Source organism: Coregonus clupeaformis, unplaced genomic scaffold (genome assembly GCF_020615455.1).
Source record: "Coregonus clupeaformis isolate EN_2021a unplaced genomic scaffold, ASM2061545v1 scaf0043, whole genome shotgun sequence".
In the NCBI taxonomy this organism is placed as follows: domain Eukaryota; kingdom Metazoa; phylum Chordata; class Actinopteri; order Salmoniformes; family Salmonidae; genus Coregonus; species Coregonus clupeaformis.
The window spans coordinates 193019-212026 of NW_025533498.1; the positions used below are offsets into that span (position 1 = coordinate 193019).

General features: G+C 43.4%; 1 protein-coding gene, 1 long non-coding RNA gene and 1 pseudogene across 3 annotated transcripts; all 3 read left to right on the forward strand.

Moving 5' to 3' along the window:
• Positions 1–2553: 2553 nt before the first annotated feature.
• LOC121578574 lies at positions 2554–6542 on the forward strand. The gene is made up of 3 exons (XR_006002780.2): positions 2554–2639; positions 5439–5515; positions 6470–6542. It is a non-coding gene; the product is annotated as an uncharacterized LOC121578574 (long non-coding RNA).
• Positions 6543–6577: 35 nt separating this feature from the next.
• LOC121578797 lies at positions 6578–16620 on the forward strand (annotated as a pseudogene).
• Positions 10322–13101, forward strand: LOC121578573 (diacylglycerol kinase alpha-like). 2 transcript variants are annotated; one of them, XM_041892941.2, is made up of 6 exons: positions 10322–10360; positions 11483–11593; positions 11687–11785; positions 11990–12070; positions 12528–12601; positions 12709–13101. In XM_041892941.2, exons 2-6 carry the CDS (start codon positions 11591–11593, stop codon positions 12728–12730), a joined length of 279 nt encoding a protein of 92 aa, XP_041748875.1. In that variant the 5' UTR covers positions 10322–10360; positions 11483–11590; the 3' UTR covers positions 12731–13101. The 2 variants fall into 2 exon arrangements, 1 of the variants encoding a protein (XP_041748875.1); XR_006002779.2 differs by lacking the exons at positions 10322–10360; positions 11687–11785 and having other exon boundaries at positions 11146–11593.
• Positions 16621–19008: the final 2388 nt, after the last annotated feature.

Here is a 19008-nt window from a genome sequence, read left to right on the forward strand (position 1 = left end):
AGCTACTGATCATAACTACTTACCAAAACGACTGACCACAACTACTGGCCACAACTACTGACCACAACCACACAAATTCTGAGCACAACTACTGACCAGAACTACTGACCAAAACTATTGACCACAACCACTCAACTACTGCCCAAAACTACTGACCACGACACAACTACTGACCACAACTACTGAGCACAACTATTGACCAAAACCACTGACCACAACCACTCGACTACTGACCAAAACGACTGACCACGACACAACTACTGACCACGACACAACTACTGACCACGACTACTGACCACAACTGCTAACCACAACTACTGACCACAATTACTGACCACACAACTACTGACCACTCAATTACTGAACACAACTACTGCCCTCAACCACACTACTACTGACCACAACCACACAACTTCTGACCACACAACTACAGACCACACATTTAATGGACATACCTACTGACCACAACTACTGACCACCACAACTACTGACCACAACTACTGACCACAACCACACAACTTCTGACCACAACCACAGAGCTACTGACCACACAACTACTGACCACAACCACACAACTTCTGACCACAACCACACAACTAGTGACCACAACCACACAACTTCTGACCACACAACTACTGACCACAACCACACGTTTTGACCAGAACCACACAACTGCTGACCATATCTAGTGACCACAACCACAGAACTACTGACCACAGCCACACAACTTCTGACCACACAACTACTGACCATAACTACTGACCACAACCACACAACTACTGACCACAATCACTGACCCCAACTACTGACCACAATTACTGACCGCAACCACACAACTACTAACCACACAGCTACTGAACACAACTCCTGACCACAAATATTGACCACAACTACTTACCACAACCACACAACTACTGACCACAACTACTGACCACAACCACAACATTACCACAAAAAATACTTTTAAAAAGCTAAAGCAAGCCCCACATCTTTACTTGTAAAGTTACCATCTAGTTTGAATTGCTATCCTTATTTTGTTTGTCTATATACTATTGCATTTACGGTATGCTAACTGCACTCACATGAAGCAGAAATGTGGCTTGGCCACACCACATCCAAGGCTAGTGTAAACAGATTTATACACTTATGTAAGTAATGTTCCTTTATAATTACTGTGTTATGCTTATTTAAATGTATATACAATGCACTTATAATTCAGTTGAAGAATGCATCCATTGTCATTTTCTCAACTCAAGTTTCTATAAATATTGGTTGGATTTGTGTACATACACAGTACACAATAGAGTTTGGATCTAAAATAATATGTTCTATCTTAAAGCAATTTTGAGGAAAAGGTCTGCTTGTCCTTTTCATGCCTTCTGCAGACCAGTTTCCCTTCCCACTATTTCCTCATGAGATCCTACTTTATGTCACAATTGTAGACTGTCAGGTGTGTTGGTGACTGGTTGAGTACTCATTGTATTTGATCCTTGAGTCAGTCATGCATTATAAATGCCACACCTTCATCTTGTCAGACTAGATCAAAGCAGACATCAAGATGATGTCAGTGTACTGTAGCCTACTGCTGTATGTCAGCAGCTTTTCTCAACCAGGGCTTCTGAAATATTTAATCTGTACAGGTTATTACAGGATGTACCCTGTCTCACTAAATGTAATAATAATTCATCATAATTTTTGATGAGGCAAATTGTTATCAAAGATCTGTTGAAGCCTCTGAGCAGCTTTTGAACAATGTCCTAAAGAACATACCTCTCTCATACTTGGTATTTTCTATCTTTCTCATCTTCGGGTAATCTAATCTATTGGGTATCACATGCGTCCAAAAATAGGTACTTCTATTCACTAAAACTGTGTTTACAATTATTGGCAAAATATCAGAATTGGGCTGCCTGTGTAAACACAGCCTTATTTACCTCGTTATTGATCAAATCTAGCTATGAAATGAGCAGCAGTGTGCAGTCTAGTCTGTTGTTGATTCTCCTCTAAGTACAGTAATTAGATTTTCCTCTAAAGTATCCATGACTACAACTGGTTTCAAGGCACTGGATCAAAGTACTGACATAGAATGAAAATACTCCCTTTCCTTGGGTGATGATGAGAGTCATGCTCAAGGGTGCCCCAAACAGGAAGGATTCCACTGGCTGGGCTAGCTGGAGCTGAACCATGACACTGTGCCAGACTTGTATAATCTGAGACTAGAAAGTGTCCCTCTGGGGAACTATTTTATCTGAACATGGTTTTGAAGGTAGATTTAGGGTAAGAGGAGATAACTAATGACATACAGGTGAATAGTCTGGAGCTGGAACCACTGGGATGTGTGATGCTGCACAAGGAATGGGGAAAAACCTATTTTGTGCGACTTGGTGAAATAGCACTCTGATGTATTCAACTCTCCTTCTTCCTCCTTTGTGTCCTCTATTTTTCTCACTTTCTCTCCCACACGTCTGTCTCTCCCCTCTGGCTAGTGTGAAATAAACTTGCGACCATGGCGGCTCCAGACACAGCTCCAGAACTAGCTACAGATACAGCTCCAGACCTAACTACAGACACAGCTACAGACCCAGATGGGAGGGATTTGAGCCCTGTGGACTTCATCCAGCTGCAGCAGTACATGGAATGTTAGTGACATTTTCTTTATTAAAAGGAGAGTGGGGTCAGATACAATTCAAATACGGTTTGATTTGATTGATTAGGATCCTCATTAGCCGACACAAATGGCGACAGCTAGTCTTACTGGGGTCCGACACATAACGAAAAATACATTAAAGACAAAATACTTAAAAATTGACATACATTTAAAAACATTAACGTGTAGTGTTTGTGTGTTACACATACAGTACTTCTAGAATTAACTTCTGCAGTCCATCTGTGCCTCTAGGCGTAATGGACTTGACAAAGACCCAGTTTGGGGTCAAAATGATCTCCTATTGAGTACTTGGGGAGCATTATACCAGACAGTGTGTGGATGTACTTTTTGTTCTACATTATCCTCTCATTATCCTCTTCAGCGCGCATCTGGAACCAGTGTTTTTATGTATGTTCTCATACTACTCAACTAAATCTAGGGGTAATGTTCCCAGAGAGTGAACAGGGAGACCGCATGAAAGGTTACCACTCAAATCAAATCAAATTGTATTTGTCACATGTGCCGAATACAACAGCTGTAGACCTTACCGTGAAATGCTTACTTACATGCCCTTAACCAACAATGCAGTTCAAGAAATAGAGTTAAGAAAATATTCACTAAATAAACAAAAGTAAAAAATAAACTAAAAAGTAACACAATAAAATAACAATAACGAGGCTATGTACAGGGGATAGGGGTAAAGTGACTATGCATAGATAATAAACAGCGAGTAGCAGCAGTGTAAAAACAAAGGGGGGTCAATGTAAATAGTCCGGGTGGCCATTTGATTAATTGTTCAGCAGTCTTATGGCTTGGGGGTAGAAGCTGTTAAGGAGCCTTTTGGACCTAGACTTGCCGTGCGGTAGCAGAGAGAACAGTCTATGACTCTGTAGTACCTTATGGTCGGATGCCGAGCAGTTGCCATACCAGGCGGTGATGCAACCGGTCAGGATGTTCTCGATGGTGCAGTTGTAGAACCTTTTGAGGATCTGGGGACCCATGCCAAATCTTTTCAGTCTCCTGAGGGGGAAAAGGTGTTGTCGTGCCCTCTTCACGACTGTCTTGGTGTGTTTGGACCATGATAGTTTGTTGGTGATGTGGACACCAAGGAACATGAAACTCTCGACCCGCTCCACTACAGCACCGTCGATGTTAATGGGGGCCTGTTTGGCCCTCCTTTTCCTGTAGTCCACGATCAGCTCCTTTGTCTTGCTCACATTGAGGGAGAGGTTGTTGTCCTGGCACCACACTGCCAGGTCTCTGACCTCTTCCCTATAGGCTGTCTCATCGTTGTCGGTGATCAGGCCTACCACCACTGTGTCGTCAGCAAACTTAATAATGGTGTTGGAGTCGTGCTTGGCCACGCAGTCGTGGGTAAACAGGGAGTACAGGAGGGGACTAAGCACGCACCCCTGAGGGGCCCCAGTGTTGAGGATCAGCGTGGCAGATGTGTTGTTGCCTACCCATACCACCTGGGGGCGGCCCGTCAGGAAGTCCAGGATCCAGTTGCAGAGGTGTTTAGTCCCAGGGTCCTTAGCTTAGTGATGAGCTTTGTGGGCACTATGGTGTTGAACGCTGAGCTGTAGTCAATGAACAGCATTCTCACATAGGTGTTCCTTTTGTCCAGGTGGGAAAGGGCAGTGTGTAGTGCGATTGAGATTCCGTCATCTGTGGATCTGTTGGGGCGGTTTGCGAATTGGAGTGGATCTAGGGTTTCCGGGATGATGGTGTTGATGTGATCCTTGACCAGCTTTTCAAAGCACTTCATGGCTACAGACGTGAGTGCTACGAGGTGGTAGTCATTTAGGCAGGTTACCTTTGTTTTCTTGGGCACAGGGACTATGGTGGTCTGCTTGAAACATGTAGGTATTAAAGACTCGGTCAGGGAGAGTTTGAAAATGTGAGTGAAGACACTTGCCAGTTGGTCCGTGCATGCTCTGAGTACACGTCCTGGTAATCCTTCTGGCGCCGCAGCCTTGTGAATGCTGACCTGTTTAAAGGTCTTGCTCACATCGGCTACAGAGAGTGTGATCACACAGTCATCCGGAAAAGCTAGTGCTCTCATGCATGCTTCAGTGTTGCTTGCCTCGAAGCGAGCATAAAAGGCATTTAGCTCGTCTGGTAGGCTCGCGTCACTGGGCAGCTCGCGGCTGGGTTTCCTTTTGTAGTCCGTAATAGTTTGCAAGCCCTGCCACATCCGACGAGCATCAGAGCCGGTGTAGTAGGATTCATTCTTAGTCCTGCTTTGCCTGTTTGATGGTTCGTCTGAGGGCATAGCGGGATTTCTTATAAGCGTCCGAATTTGTGTCCCGCTCCTTGAAAGCAGCAGCTCTAGCCTTTAGCTCGGTGCGGATGTTGCCTGTAATCCATGGCTTCTGGTTGGGATATGTATGTACGGTCACTGTGGGGACAACGTCGTCGATGCACTTATTGATGAAGCCGGTGACTGAGGTGGTATACTCCTCAATGCCATTCAGGAGTATACCCAGCCTAAACCCCAAACAGTATCACTGGAATAGAACCCAACAGGCAGAGGTTTTTAACTCTTTGAGGGGCATGTATTTCACCTGTCAGACGTCCTGTATATTTGTTCGATTTATTTTACATCTTCTGCTGGTGGATTACTAACTGCATCTTTTGCCCCGTTGAAATTTGATTTTCAAAGGCATTATGTTGTTTGTCTGCCAAAATGTGTATTTATCATTAAGATTGTTCTAACCAGTCCCATATCTGGCTTCTCTTTATATGCCTGCATTTGCTGTGTTGACCTTCAGTATTGTCCTCTATGCAGATAGCAGTCTGAGAGTGAAAGATGTGATGAAGGAGTTTCATGCAGGCGGGCGGTTGGTCCAGCACAGATTCGGAGAGGTGAGCTTCAAGAGGGCCTTTTCCTTCCATCCCATCCTTCTCCCAGCATGAAGCTCTCACTGCAATACTTGAAAATACAGAGGATCAACAACATTGCATTCACTCCACATTTCTGGCCTTTATGAGAAAGTGAAAAGCAGGAAGCCTGTGTTAAAAAAGCCACTCCAAATCATCCATTCTGTTTGCAACAAGGCCGTTAAGTAATACTGTAAAAAATCACTTTTTGGCCTAAATTTAAATCTAAAGGTTTGGGTCAAATCCAATAGAACAACACAGAATGAAACCCTCTGTGTTTTCAAGTTTTGTGGTAGCAGCATCATGTTATGGGTATGCTTGGCACCAGCAGGGACTGGGGAGTTTGTCAGGATCAATAAAAACATGTGGAGCAAAATCCAGGTACAAAGTTAGAGGAAAACCTGCCTCAGTCTTCTGAATAACTAACCCTGGGATAGAGCTTTATTCTTCAGCGGGACAATTTTAATGGAAAAACACATCAGAATGGCTTTCCAAGAGGTGTTGAGTGTTCCTAAGTGGTCCAGTCTCAGTCCTTGAATATTGCTGTCCATCAATGATTCCCAACTAAATTTGCTGAGCTTGAGCAATTTTGACAAAAACAATGGATATTGTTGCATGCCCTAAAAGTTGTGCAAAGTTGGTAGAATCTTATTCAAAATTATTCACAGCTGTAATGGCTGCCAAAGGTGCTTCCACCAAGTATTAACTCTAGGGTGTGTAGACTTTCACTAGGCACTGTGTCTTACTTATACCGTCAATGCCCATCAATTGCTCTTAAAAAGTGACAGCATTGATGTGAACATTCATGAGTTTACGATAGCCCAGCAATATGTTATACTTTGATGAGTATTGTAAATGGCTCCCTTCTTGGTATGGGCAGGAAGTGGATAAGATTCCAATTGCTTAACATCTGAATAAACTCCTGGTTTTGTCTTTCAGGTGGAGTCTACCTCAAAGATGTGTCGTGTTACTTATCTGTGTTGGAGGAGGGACAGCCGCGAGACAAACTGGAATGTGAGGACTGAGTAGCCTACTGTCTTTTCACCAATGGAATTCTGTGTGATAGTTTGTATTCCCTGATAAGTTTATATTTTAGCTGCTTTCATTGAACCAGTGAGGAGAGACAAGGGGGAGAGAGTGGAAACAAAGTATTTGTTATTGATTTACTCATTTCATGACCTGTTGTGCTTTCAGTTACTTTCAAACTTTACGACAAAGATGGCAACGGACTCCTGGACAGCTCAGTAAGTGACTGCAAATTGACTGAAATGTGCTTTCTATATGATGTATTATGAATATATTCTACTCTCACATCAAATGAAAGGGATGTAGTGTACACTGTACAGTGTTGTAGTGAACAGTAGGAGTTGTGAAAGAATACACGCCTCCATGATAATACGTGCTTTTACTCTCAATCAGGAAATGGATCGGATCATCACCCAGATGATGCGTGCAGCAGACTATCTGGGTTGGGACGTGACAGAACTCAGACTGGTAAGACATCCACTTGCATACCTGTCAACTATCCCTATGGGAATACTCTCTGGGTCCTAAATTCAATCAAAACATTTCACCTGAGGGGTATTCTACAAAGCAGGATCAAAGAGTTAGCTGGATAACTTGCTTAAATATTCTGAAATCACTTTAAATGTTTTAGAAAGATAAGCTTGAAATGGGCATAGTTGGCTGAACAACCAAAAACACATATCTATGTTTAGCTTTCTTAATGAATCAGAAAATCAACAGTTACTTGTGGTTGTTTATCAAAGTTAGCTGGCTAACTCATAGATCCTGAGTGGTGTACTACGACATGAGATAGAGGAATTAGTGAGCTAACTTTGTTCAACTCTGAGTTCAACTTGGGATAACCGGTGACAGGAAAGGGGCTCACCTTTTAGCCAGGTACATTTCTATGGCATCGATTTTCTTCAGAACTAACCTGCTCCGGGGCAGGCTAACTCAGGGCTAACTCCATTTATCTTGAATGAAGTGTCTCAGCCGCAAGTTGAGGACCAATGAAATCAGATTCCCTCCTTCTGGCAAAGATTGCGTCAGCATCCCTTTCGTTTGAGGAACACCACTGATGAAATATTGTATTAATCAAATTGTTTATTTGTGTTAAAAGTATTACATTACACATGTTTAATGACTCGATGCATTTGAAACTTCCTGCACAGTAAAACTTTTGTATGACTTTATAACATTATTTTAAGGATAGGAGTAGTAACAAAGGTGCTCGTACATTGATTGATAAGCACACCAAAGATGGCATTAACGATACGTAATTTAAAAAAGACGGCACTTTTAAAAGCCTATTTTCCACCATAGCCTGTAGAATTTGCAGGATAACTTTTCTTTCATTTTGATTACGACATGCACACGCAGTTACAAGCCTGGCTGGAGTTAGCGGCGAAGGCAGACTCAATATCCACCTTCGTAATACGGATGAAGCCTGAGCTGAAATGTGAAGCTAACTGAAGCTAGCTAACTTCAGAAAAGCCTGAGTACATCTCGCTAGATTCGTAGTACATCTAATCACTCTGCTTTGTAGTTTACCCAGGGATCAGGGACAAGTAAGTAAGTGTTATTATGCCTTTCTTTTTGATCGACGGGGGGGGAAATTATTTTCATGGAAAGAATTTGACCACATTAATCTAAATATACACTTTCTCAAATTGTTTTGTTTCATCCCAGTAATCTAGTTAGTGGTCTTGATTGAATTGGGCACAAAGTCTCCACCCAGCAGCACTCAATTATACAGTCCTTGTGCAAGTTCCTGGTTAGAGAGTTGTAATGAATAGCGATGAGTGACTAATGTTAACAGTATTTAGCAGGGTTGGGTTTAATTCCAGTTCAATTCCAATAAATTAATTTACAAAATGAAATTTGAAGTGATGTCCATACATGGGAAAGAAGCTCCCAATGAATTAAGTTAAGTGGATCCTAAATTAGATATACTGTAATAGGGTTTACGGGTTATGGGTTGAAGTTGAAGTTTCAAGGTTGAACTTTATTCATCCCAGAGGGCAATTTGCTTAGCAGCAGGTGAGCATGAGACATAAAAAAAACATCCACATGGATCAAAATAAAACACAATGATCCTGAATACAGTGGGCTAGTATATCAGCCATGGGCTGACAGCCATCAATGTAAATATATAATGATCAACATTACCAGCAGCACAATAGTATAGCAATAGTACAAAGTTAACTAATAAGTGTGCTGTGCACATTCTGGTAATAGACTCTTTGGGTGTATAGGGCTAACACCCAGCAGCAGCGCAGTGAGACTTAGCATGTATTGTGATTGGTCAGGAACCAGGAACGGTGGAAGTCTAACTACTCTGATTGGTCAGGAAACAGGAACAGTGGAAGCCTAACTACTCTGATTGGTCCCTAAGGTGCTGAAGGACATGATGAAGGCCATCGATGCTGACAGCAGTGGAGCAGTCACCCTGCAGGAGTGGATCCAATGTGCCCCTACTGGTGCTGCTAGGACTCAAGGCAAGAAGCACTGACAGTCAGTCTCTGGCTCCTCTGGTTAACTCAATCAGTATACATGATTCAGCATATGACAATAGACTCCTTATGTCGTATAACATTTGCTACGTGCTGTATGGTTCAACTACTGTACATCTCGATAAAGCTTTATTCAATTCTGTTTTAGATTATACTTTTAAATGTCACCCCAAAGTTATGTCTTATCCAGTTATGTCTTATCTTGTCCCTGTCTTATCCAAAATCGATCTATTCATGGCCCTCATACGTTGTTGACAATACTGTATCAGAAATAAGTCTGCACACATACAAATGATACTTGTTTGGATTGACGTGCTGTTTACTTTACCATGCTGTTAGTCTCTTCACACAGCCACAGTGTCTCCTTCGCTATGAGTCTACCATGCAACGAGACTACCCTGCTGTTTACTTGACTGTTTTTAACAAAGACCTTGCCTTTCTTTCTCTCTCTCTCTCTCTCTCTCTCTCTCTCTCTCTCTCTCTCTCTCTCTCTCTCTCTCTCTCTCTCTCTGCAGCATGTGTAGGAGCATGCTACTGGGCCTCAAGAAACAGGGCCTTTCCTGCATCTGTAAGAGCTCTATCCCGTCACCAGGGGGCGATCTCTATGTGTCTCATTTTCATAGACCGGAGTTCTGTGTGTCCTGGTAGACTGTAGATCTGTGGTCACTAACTGACCTCTGGTCCAGTGTACAGGCCTAAGGGCATGCACGTTTTGTCCCAGCCCAGCAACTGACTGATTTAACTAACTAAGTTCTGTGCTAGTGCTGGGGTTTTTAAGCAGGTCAACATTCACAAGGCCGCAGGGCCAGACAGATTACCAGGACGTGTACTCCGAGCATGTGCTGACCAACTGGCAAGTGTCTTCACTGACATTTTCAACATGTCCCTGACTGAGTCTGTAATACCAACATGTTTTAAGCAGACCACCATAGTCCCTGTGCCCAAGGACACTAAGATAACCTGCCTAAATGACTACCGACCCGTAGCACTCACGTCTGTAGCCATGAAGTGCTTTGAAAGGCTGGTCATGGCTCACATCAACAGCATTATCCCAGAAACCCTAGACCCACTCCAATTTGCATACCGCCCCAACAGATCCACAGATGATGCAATCTCTATTGCACTCCACACTGCCCTTTCCCACCTGGACAAGAGGAACACCTACGTGAGAATGCTATTCATTGACTACAGCTCAGCGTTCAACACCATAGTGCCCTCAAAGCTCATCACTAAGCTAAGGATCCTGGGACTAAACACCTCCCTCTGCAACTGGATCCTGGACTTCCTGACGGACCGCCCCCAGGTGGTAAGGGTAGGTAACAACACATCTGCCACTCTGATCCTCAACACGGGGGCCCCTCAGGGGTGCGTGCTCAGTCCCCTCCTGTACTCCCTGTTCACCCATGACTGCATGGCCAGGCACGACTCCAACACCATCATTAAGTTTACTGACGACACAACAGAGCTTCAAGTTCCTTGGTGTCCACATCACCAACGAACTATCATGGTCCAAACACACCAAGACAGTCGTGAAGAGGGCATGACAAAGCCTATTCCCCCTCAGGAGACTGAAAACATTTGGCATGGGTCCTCAGATCCTCAAAACTTTCTACAGCTGCACCATCGAGAGCATCTTGACTGGTTGCATCACCGCCTGGTATGGCAACTGCTCGGCTTCCGACTGCAAGGCACTACAGAGGGTAGTGCGTACGGCCCAGTACATCACTGGGGCCAAGCTTCCTGCCATCCAGGACCTCTATACCAGGCGGTGTCAGAGGAAGGCCCTCAAAATTGTCAAAGACTCCAGCCACCCTAGTCATAGACTGTTCTCTCTGCTACCGCAAGGCAAGTGGTAGTGCGGGTAAGTCTAGATCCAAAAGGCTTCTCAACAGCTTCTAACCCCAAGCCATAAGACTCCTGAACAGCTAATCATGGCTACCCGGACAATTTTTTCTTCTCTCCCCATCAGTATGCAAGTACACCGTCCATGGCCCCGCGTAGCTCAGTTGGTAGAGAATGGCGCTTGCAATGCCAGGGTTGTGGGTTCGTTTCCCACGGGGGGACAGTATGAAAAAAAGTATGAAAATGTATGCACTCACTAACTGTAAGTCGCTCTGGATAAGAGCGTCTGCTAAATGACTAAAATGTAAAATGTAATGGTCGCTGTGCCAACAAGAACCCTGATCCATGCGCCCACACATTCGTTAAATCCAAAAATCAGATTGGGGTGAGGCTCAATTATGATTTAGACCTGATAAGAGTCAGTTCCATATTTAATTGTGATTCATCTGCACACCTGATCAGTATTATGTCAATTTCAAGAATGTGTTTTCAATCAGCAAAATTGAAAACATAAAAGTCTTCACATCTTGCACTGGTGGCTATAGTGTTGATAGGTGTTTGTGGATGTTGTCCCTCTGTCTGTCTGCTCCAGGTGCCAGATCACGGCTGGGTCATTGCTGACTGTGACTCCAGTAAGTGTCACTTCTGCAACAAGAAGATCAAGACCCTGGCAGGGAAGCATTGCTTGTGGTGCTAACAGATGGTGAGTGTGTGTTTGTGCGTGCATATTTGCTTGCTTGAATGTATGTGTACACACAGGCTGCCGCTAGTCTTTACAATGACTGTCTTGTATTAGCGCCATGACGACTGTGTGAACTTTGGGTCATCATCGTGCGACTGCGGGTCTCTAAGAGACCACATTCTGCCACCGTGGGCCATATACTCAGTCTCCAAGGTCAGCCATTAAACCCATGACAAGCCCATGACTCCGTTCCACAACAGTTTGCAAATGAAGTCACATTGTTTATAGCCATACAGACTATTCTTCCGCTAAAAACAATAAATGCAGGCAGATTTTGTCACCCAATAATACTACAGTATGTGTCAAATGTGTTTATTCCTTGCCATGCTCCTAACTCTCTCCGTCCCTGTGTTTCAGGAGAAGGATGAAGAGGGAAGGAGGAATTCCATGGAGGACACTAGCCTAGAGGACATCACCCCAGACGGGCACATTCTGCAGGTACACTCTTAGAAAAAAAGGTGCTACCTAAAAGGGTTATTTGGCTGTCCCCATAGGAAAACCCTTTGAGGAACCCTTTTTGGTTCCAGGTAAAACTCTTTTTGGTTCCAGGTAGAACCCTTTTGGTTCCAGGTAGAACCCTTTTTGGTACCTTGTGGAACCTTTTCCACAGAGACAGCCAAATAACCCTTTTGGAACACGTTTTTCTAACAGTGTAGGGTTCCCTAACTATCAATGACAGGGACACACCGTACCATATCAACCTCACACACAATAATAGTCCTATCCATTAGCATGGGCACCAATGTGTGCCAGTACTGCATTTTAATTTAATATGGATCTGCTAATGTCAGTCGTATTTACTGCAATTGTATTGTGCTGGTTGCTGCATGGCATGCATGCCATTGTTTGGGGAATTTACACATCAATCTTTTCTATTCCCCATCTCCCTTTGCAGATTGCTCCAATTCCAGACACCCACCCTCTCCTGGTGTTTGTGAACCCAAAGAGCGAAGGGAAGCAAGGGGAGGGGTAAGAACAGAGCAGGACAGACATCATAAAACATATCCTAGCCTGCACTAGTAGCATGTACTCCTGTGACTGTGAGGGAATGTCATGCCATGCCATATATGTTTCAGAGTGCTGAGGAAGTTCCAGTAGTTACTGAACCCCCGCCAGGTCTACAATCTCTCCAATGGAGGACCTGGACCCGGGTAACTTCAAGTGCAGTTTGACCATCAGGGTGGGAGGGAAGTGGACTGTACTATTACATATGTTATGTCATTGTTAGGACAGTATTATGTATGTCTTATGTTGAAGGGTTAATGTAAAGTGCTACCTTTTTTTAATCAATTTCCAATTTGGGGATCGGTGTGACATAGTTAAATTATATCTTAATTCTTATTATCTGTTATTTCCACTATGAATGTGTATCATTGTGTGCTCTTGCTTCGGCTTGCTCTTTGGAGTTTGGGCCGGGTGACTGTAAAAACACTTAGTGACAACTGCTGATGTAAAAGGGGCTTTATAAATAAATGTGATTGACTGATTGATGTGTACAGTGCCTTGCAAAAATATTCATTCCCCTTGGCGTTTTTCCTATTTTGTTGCATTACAACCTGTAATTAAAATAGATTTTTATTTGGATTTCATGTAATGGACATACACAAAATAGTCCAAGTTGGTGAAGTGAAATGGAAAAAAGAACTTGTTTCATAAAATTCAAAAAAATACATAACAGAAAAGTGGTGCGTGCATATGTATTCACCCACTTTGCTATGAAGCCCCTAAATAAGGTCTGGTGCAACCAATTACCTCCAGAAGTCACATAATTAGTTAAATAAAGTCCACCTGTGTGCAATATAAGTGTCACATGATCTTAGTATATATACACCTGTTCTGAAAGGCCCCAGAGTCTACAACACCACTAAGCAAGGGGCACCACCAAGCAAGCGGCACCATGAAGACCAAGGAGCTCTCCAAACAGGTCAGGGACAAAGTTGTGGAGAAGTACATATCAGGATTGGGTTATAAAAAAATATCAGAAACGTTGAACATCCCACGGAGAACCATTAAATCCATTATTAAAAAATTGAAAGAATATGGCACCACAACAAACCTGCCAAGAGAGGGCCGCCCACCAAAACTCACGGACCAGGCAAGCAGGGCATTAATCAGAGAGGCAACAAAGACACCAAAGATAACCCTGAGTATCTGTCCATAGGACCATTTTAAGCCGTACACTCCACAGAGCTGGGCTTTACGGAAGAGTGGCCAGAAAAAAGCCATTGCTTAAAGAAACAAATAAGCAAACACGTTTGCTGTTTGCCAAAAGCCATGTGGGAGACTCCCCAAACATATGGAAGAAGGTACTCTGGTCAGATGAGACTAAAATTGAGCTTTTTGGCCATCAAGGAAAATGCTATGTTTGGCGCAAACCCAACACCTCTCATCACCCCGAGAACACCATCCCCACAGTGAAGCATGGTGGTGGCAGCATCATGCTGTGGGGATGTTTTTCATTGGCAGGGACTGGGAAACTGGTCAGAATTGAAGGAATGATGGATGGCGCTAAATACAGGGAAATTCTTGAGGGAAACCTGTTTCAGTCTACCAGAGATTTGAGACTGGGACGGAGGTTCACCTTCCAGCAGGACAATAACCCTAAGCATACTGCTAAAACAACACTTGAGTGGTTTAAGGGGAAACATTTAAATGTCTTGGAATGGCCAAGTCAAAGCACAGACCTCAATCCAATTGAAAATCTGTGGTATGACTTAAAGATTGCTGTACACCAGCGGAACCCATCCAACTTGAAAGAGCTAGAGCAGTTTTGCCTTGAAGAATGGGCAAAAATCCCAGTGGCTAGATGTGCCAAGCTTATAGAGACATACGCCAAGATACTTGCAGCTGTAATTGCTGCAAAAGGTGGCTCTACAAAGTATGACTTTGGGGGGGGGGAATAGTTATGCACGCTGAAGTTTTCAGTTTTTTTGTCTTATTTCTTGTTTGTTTCACCCCAAAAAATATTTTGCATCTTCAAAGTGGTAGGCATGTTGTGTAAATCAAATTATACAAACCCCCCCAAAAATCTATTTTAATTCCAGGTTGTAAGGCAACAAAATAGGAAAAAGGGGGGTGAATACTTTCGCAAGCCACTGTATGTGTATCCCCATCAGACTCCACTTCTTCCGGAACCTCCATGACTACAGGATCCTGGTGTGTGGCGGAGAAGGCACGGTCGGCTGGATTCTAGATGCTATAGGTGCAAGTTACTTCTTCTCCCCTCAAAGAGGTTCATGACCAGTAGTTAAGGTCTCTGTGTATCTCTAAAGCTGAACAATGGCTGCCTTTGTGTGTTCTCAGACAGAGCTGTCCTGCCGGTGCGCCCCCCAGTGGTGGTCCTGACCCTCGGAACAGGGAACGACCTGGCTCGCTGCCTCCGCTGTCGAGGAGGTAAGGGCCCTGTTTAATATTATGGGGTGCATCCCAAATTGCACCCTAATCCCTATATAGTGCACTACTTTTGACCAAGGCCCATAGGGAATACAGTGCTTTGGTTCAAAGGAAAGCACCCCAAAATCAACGCTCGTCATGTGTTTCTCTTGTATAAACCCTCTGTGTCTATGGAAACCCCTGTAGGTTACGAGGGCACGGATCTCGGAGAGATTCTGAAGGAGGTTGAGGAGAGCTCATTGGTTTCTATGGACCGCTGGCATGGGCAGGTGATTCCAGAGGACACCCAGGAGATAGGAGACCCTGTGCCCTATGAAATGATCAACAACAACTTCTCTATAGGCGTGGTGAGTGATGACCTCAGGGTCATAGGGCCTGCTTTGGCTGATTGGCTGTGTGGCTGTTGGAGTCTGTACAATATCCAATTACCTGTGTTTCTCTTTTAACAGCCTTATCATATATTCATTGAATGAATTGAATACATGCAAATTCTACAGTGTGTCTACTGACAGGATGCATCCATTGCTCACTGCTTTCACTCCATGAGGGAGAAGCACCCTCAGAAGTTCAACAGCAGGTGAGAGTGAATAAAGGTTGAGGATCAAAGAGTGTTGAGTGAAAAATCTGTTATGGCTGGGTGTGTTTTCATTTTATCTCTCTGAGCACTGATCCAAAACAATGTGTTTTTATGTTGTCTGCAAGGATGAAGAACAAACTGGGGTATTTTGAGTTTGCCACCTCTGAGACCATCTCTGCCTCGCGCAAGAAGCTGAATGAGTGTCTCAGCATTGAGGTGAATACTAAAGAGTTTTACATTCCAGATATTCCAGTTCAGTGGTTTAATGGATTTTACCACAGTTTTCAAGTGTACACACAGTCTTAGCAAAAAGGAAAATGTCTCTTTACCTGTTTGTGGCCCTGACTGTCTGTCTGTCCCTCCGTCTCCATCCTTCTGTCCGTCCGTCTGTCTCTTAGTGTTGTGGGACACCCCTGGACCTGAGTGGTCACTCTCTGGAGGGTCTTGCCATCATCAAGATACCCAGCATGCACGGCGGATCCAACCTGTGGGGCGAGGCTAAGAAGGCAGACAGAGACATCATGTCAGAGGAGGAGCCACCTGAGGTCGTCACTGACCACAACGTTTTCAAAATGAGCTCACAAGGTACTGTGGGGTTTGCTTATCTCACACATACAGTGTTGGAGGTTTATTTTGTTGACTAATGATATGAATGTGTACTGTAGCATTATATGTAATATTGTCACTTTTCTCCTTACACAGACCATATGGTCTGAATTTGTCTTGGTTATTAAGTCACTATGTATGAGAATGAATGTCTGCTTATCGAGCAAGCGTATGACAATGTACAGTATTTTCATGTGTTCTGTTCTCTCCCACAGACCTGAGTGACAAGCGGATTGAGGTGGTGGGGTTGGAGGGGGCTATCGAAATGGGTCAGATCTATTCTGGGCTGAAGAGTGCTGGACACAGACTGGCTCAAACCTCACAGATCACTATCAGGTAGACTTTAATGCAGGCTCTATACACAAGTCTTAAAGGTTTTATGCCTTTATATTACCTTTTGTTAATTAAAATGGACCTGTCTCTCTGTCTCGTTGCCTTTCTCAGGACACATAAAGCATTGCCTATGCAGATTGATGGTGAGCCCTAGATGCAGCCTCCTTGCACTCTAAGTGCTAATATTAATATACTTTTATACTTGATATAATACATGTAATATATTAAGTGAGTTTGGCTTTGGGTTGGCCTTGGGATTTCTATGACAAATAGAATTAGACAGAGTGTGACAAAACTCAAGGCACATTTATTCTTAAGAAACATTGTTGATGTTGGCTTGTTCGGTTTAGCAGTGGCCCCAATTAGGCCCAGTCTCATGACTCAAGATTGTTTCAGAAACACAATTTGATTTACTGGAGATCAGCGTTTCCCAACCCTCACCAGACAGACCACATTTTTGTTCTAGCCATGCACTGACACCAGACACAACTAATCAAGGGCTTGGTGATTACTTCATTACTTGAATCAGGTGTGTCAGTGCAGGGATAGGACAAAAATGTTTCCCTACCACCAGAGGGTAAAGGGATAAGGGAAACACTGTTGTAGACTGTGATGACTTCGTAAAACCTCTTTATTTTACACCCTGTGTTTAGATCCACATCACACACAAGAACCAAGCTAACATGCTGATGTCTGCTCCTGCCAAACCATCAGGCTTCTTCCACCTCAAATAAAGGTCCAGGTGTAGCGTTAATTGCCCCTAGATGCGGGTCTTGGGTCAGTTTTGCATTAATGGTTAAGATTAGGATTGGGGGAGGGGAAGCTGATCCTAGATCTGTACCTAGGGGAAACTTCACCCAGGAACAGAGGTCCACTGACTCTGCTCAAGGTCCATTGCCATAAAGAAACAGACATTTGAGTGGAAACATTCTGAATCATGTTCATGTCTGAATTGATTCCAGAAACACTAGTAGCCATTGATTAACATTGAAGCTCAACTCATTTCAGTGACAAAGAACTCTAACTAACCCAGGCTTGTGTTGATATTTTTTATTTTTTATTTCACCTTTATTTAACCAGGTAAGCCAGTTGAGAACAAGTTCTCATTTACAACTGTGACCTGGTGATTTGAGTAGGTCCCTTATGTTAAGATTGATATTACATTGTTATTACATTGTGTATCTGCTAATTGTGTTAGTAGTTATAATTTATCATTCCATACCATGTGTTTGATTACTATTATGCCTTATTGTTTTGTCTCAGTACAGTAATAGACCTCCTTTATGTTTACCATCTTTCTATAGCATTTTCAGAACAAATGTTTTTGTATCCATATTGATTAATGCAATAGGCCAATAGTCTGTGTGTCAGTATAATGTTGTTCACTGTCATAAATCTAATTAAGTACGTTTCACTTCCTCAGCAAGTTTCCTGTAGAGTCGACAGATCAGAGAGCTGAGGGTATCATTCGCATTGCCCGACATTCAGAAGCTCACTTCCTCTTTATCGCTGACCTTATCTTTCTCTGCTTAGTGGGCTGCTTCCAAACCACAACTATTGAGATGCTGTCCTCATGAAAAAGAGACATGGCTTTTCTCATTAAAAAAAAGAAGAATAGTATGTGTATTCATGTATCCACCATGGTAAGAGATCTTTTAAAAAAGTAATTGAAAAACAGACAGCAATTTTATCTCCGCCTTTCTCAAGGTCACTTACCAGAGGGATATCGCTGTACGTGACTGAATGTAGTTTTATAAAGGGTGTCTATGGCGTTTGAGCAGCTGTCATAGAGGTGTTGTGTCATCCTGGAAGGTGTTTGTTGGCCATGGGTTGGCTTTACCATGGGAGTCTTTCCACAGAGTCAGCATGGATGAAGGGCAGGGCCTGCTATTCCAGGTTCGGGAGGGCAAGGTGGCACCCTATTCCCCAAAAGTAGTTCACTATATAGGGAATAGGGTTCCTTTAAAATGACAGCAACACTAGAACTAGCTAGGAGACGTTAGTGTTCCAATGTAACGCTGCATGTGAGAGGCCAAAATAGGTTGAAATAGAACAGTTCTATTACCCATGTCACCCAAATAGCCTCGCCAATTGGAGATTTCCCGTCTTTACGTTGCACTGTTTAGTCACAACACTGTTTAGTCATAACGAGCAAATGAGAGTGCTAATTGAGTCATTAGAGGCGGAGGGATGCTGTAACGAGAACCAGCTGGAGTCTGATATCCCTGATGTAGCCTGGGCCATTAATCTAGAAATATACACTCCACCCTTCTAAAGGTCACATGAAATGGGGATGCTCTCCATATGTAGCGTAGGGTACCTATATGTGTGTCTGACTACATGTATACAGTACATTACATGGTATACTTTATCAAAAGAGAAGTATGTGATGAGTAACGTGATCTGTACATGAAGGTCCTCAGCTCACTTTTGGGGCCTCTTGACTCCTCAAACTCTCACTGAATTT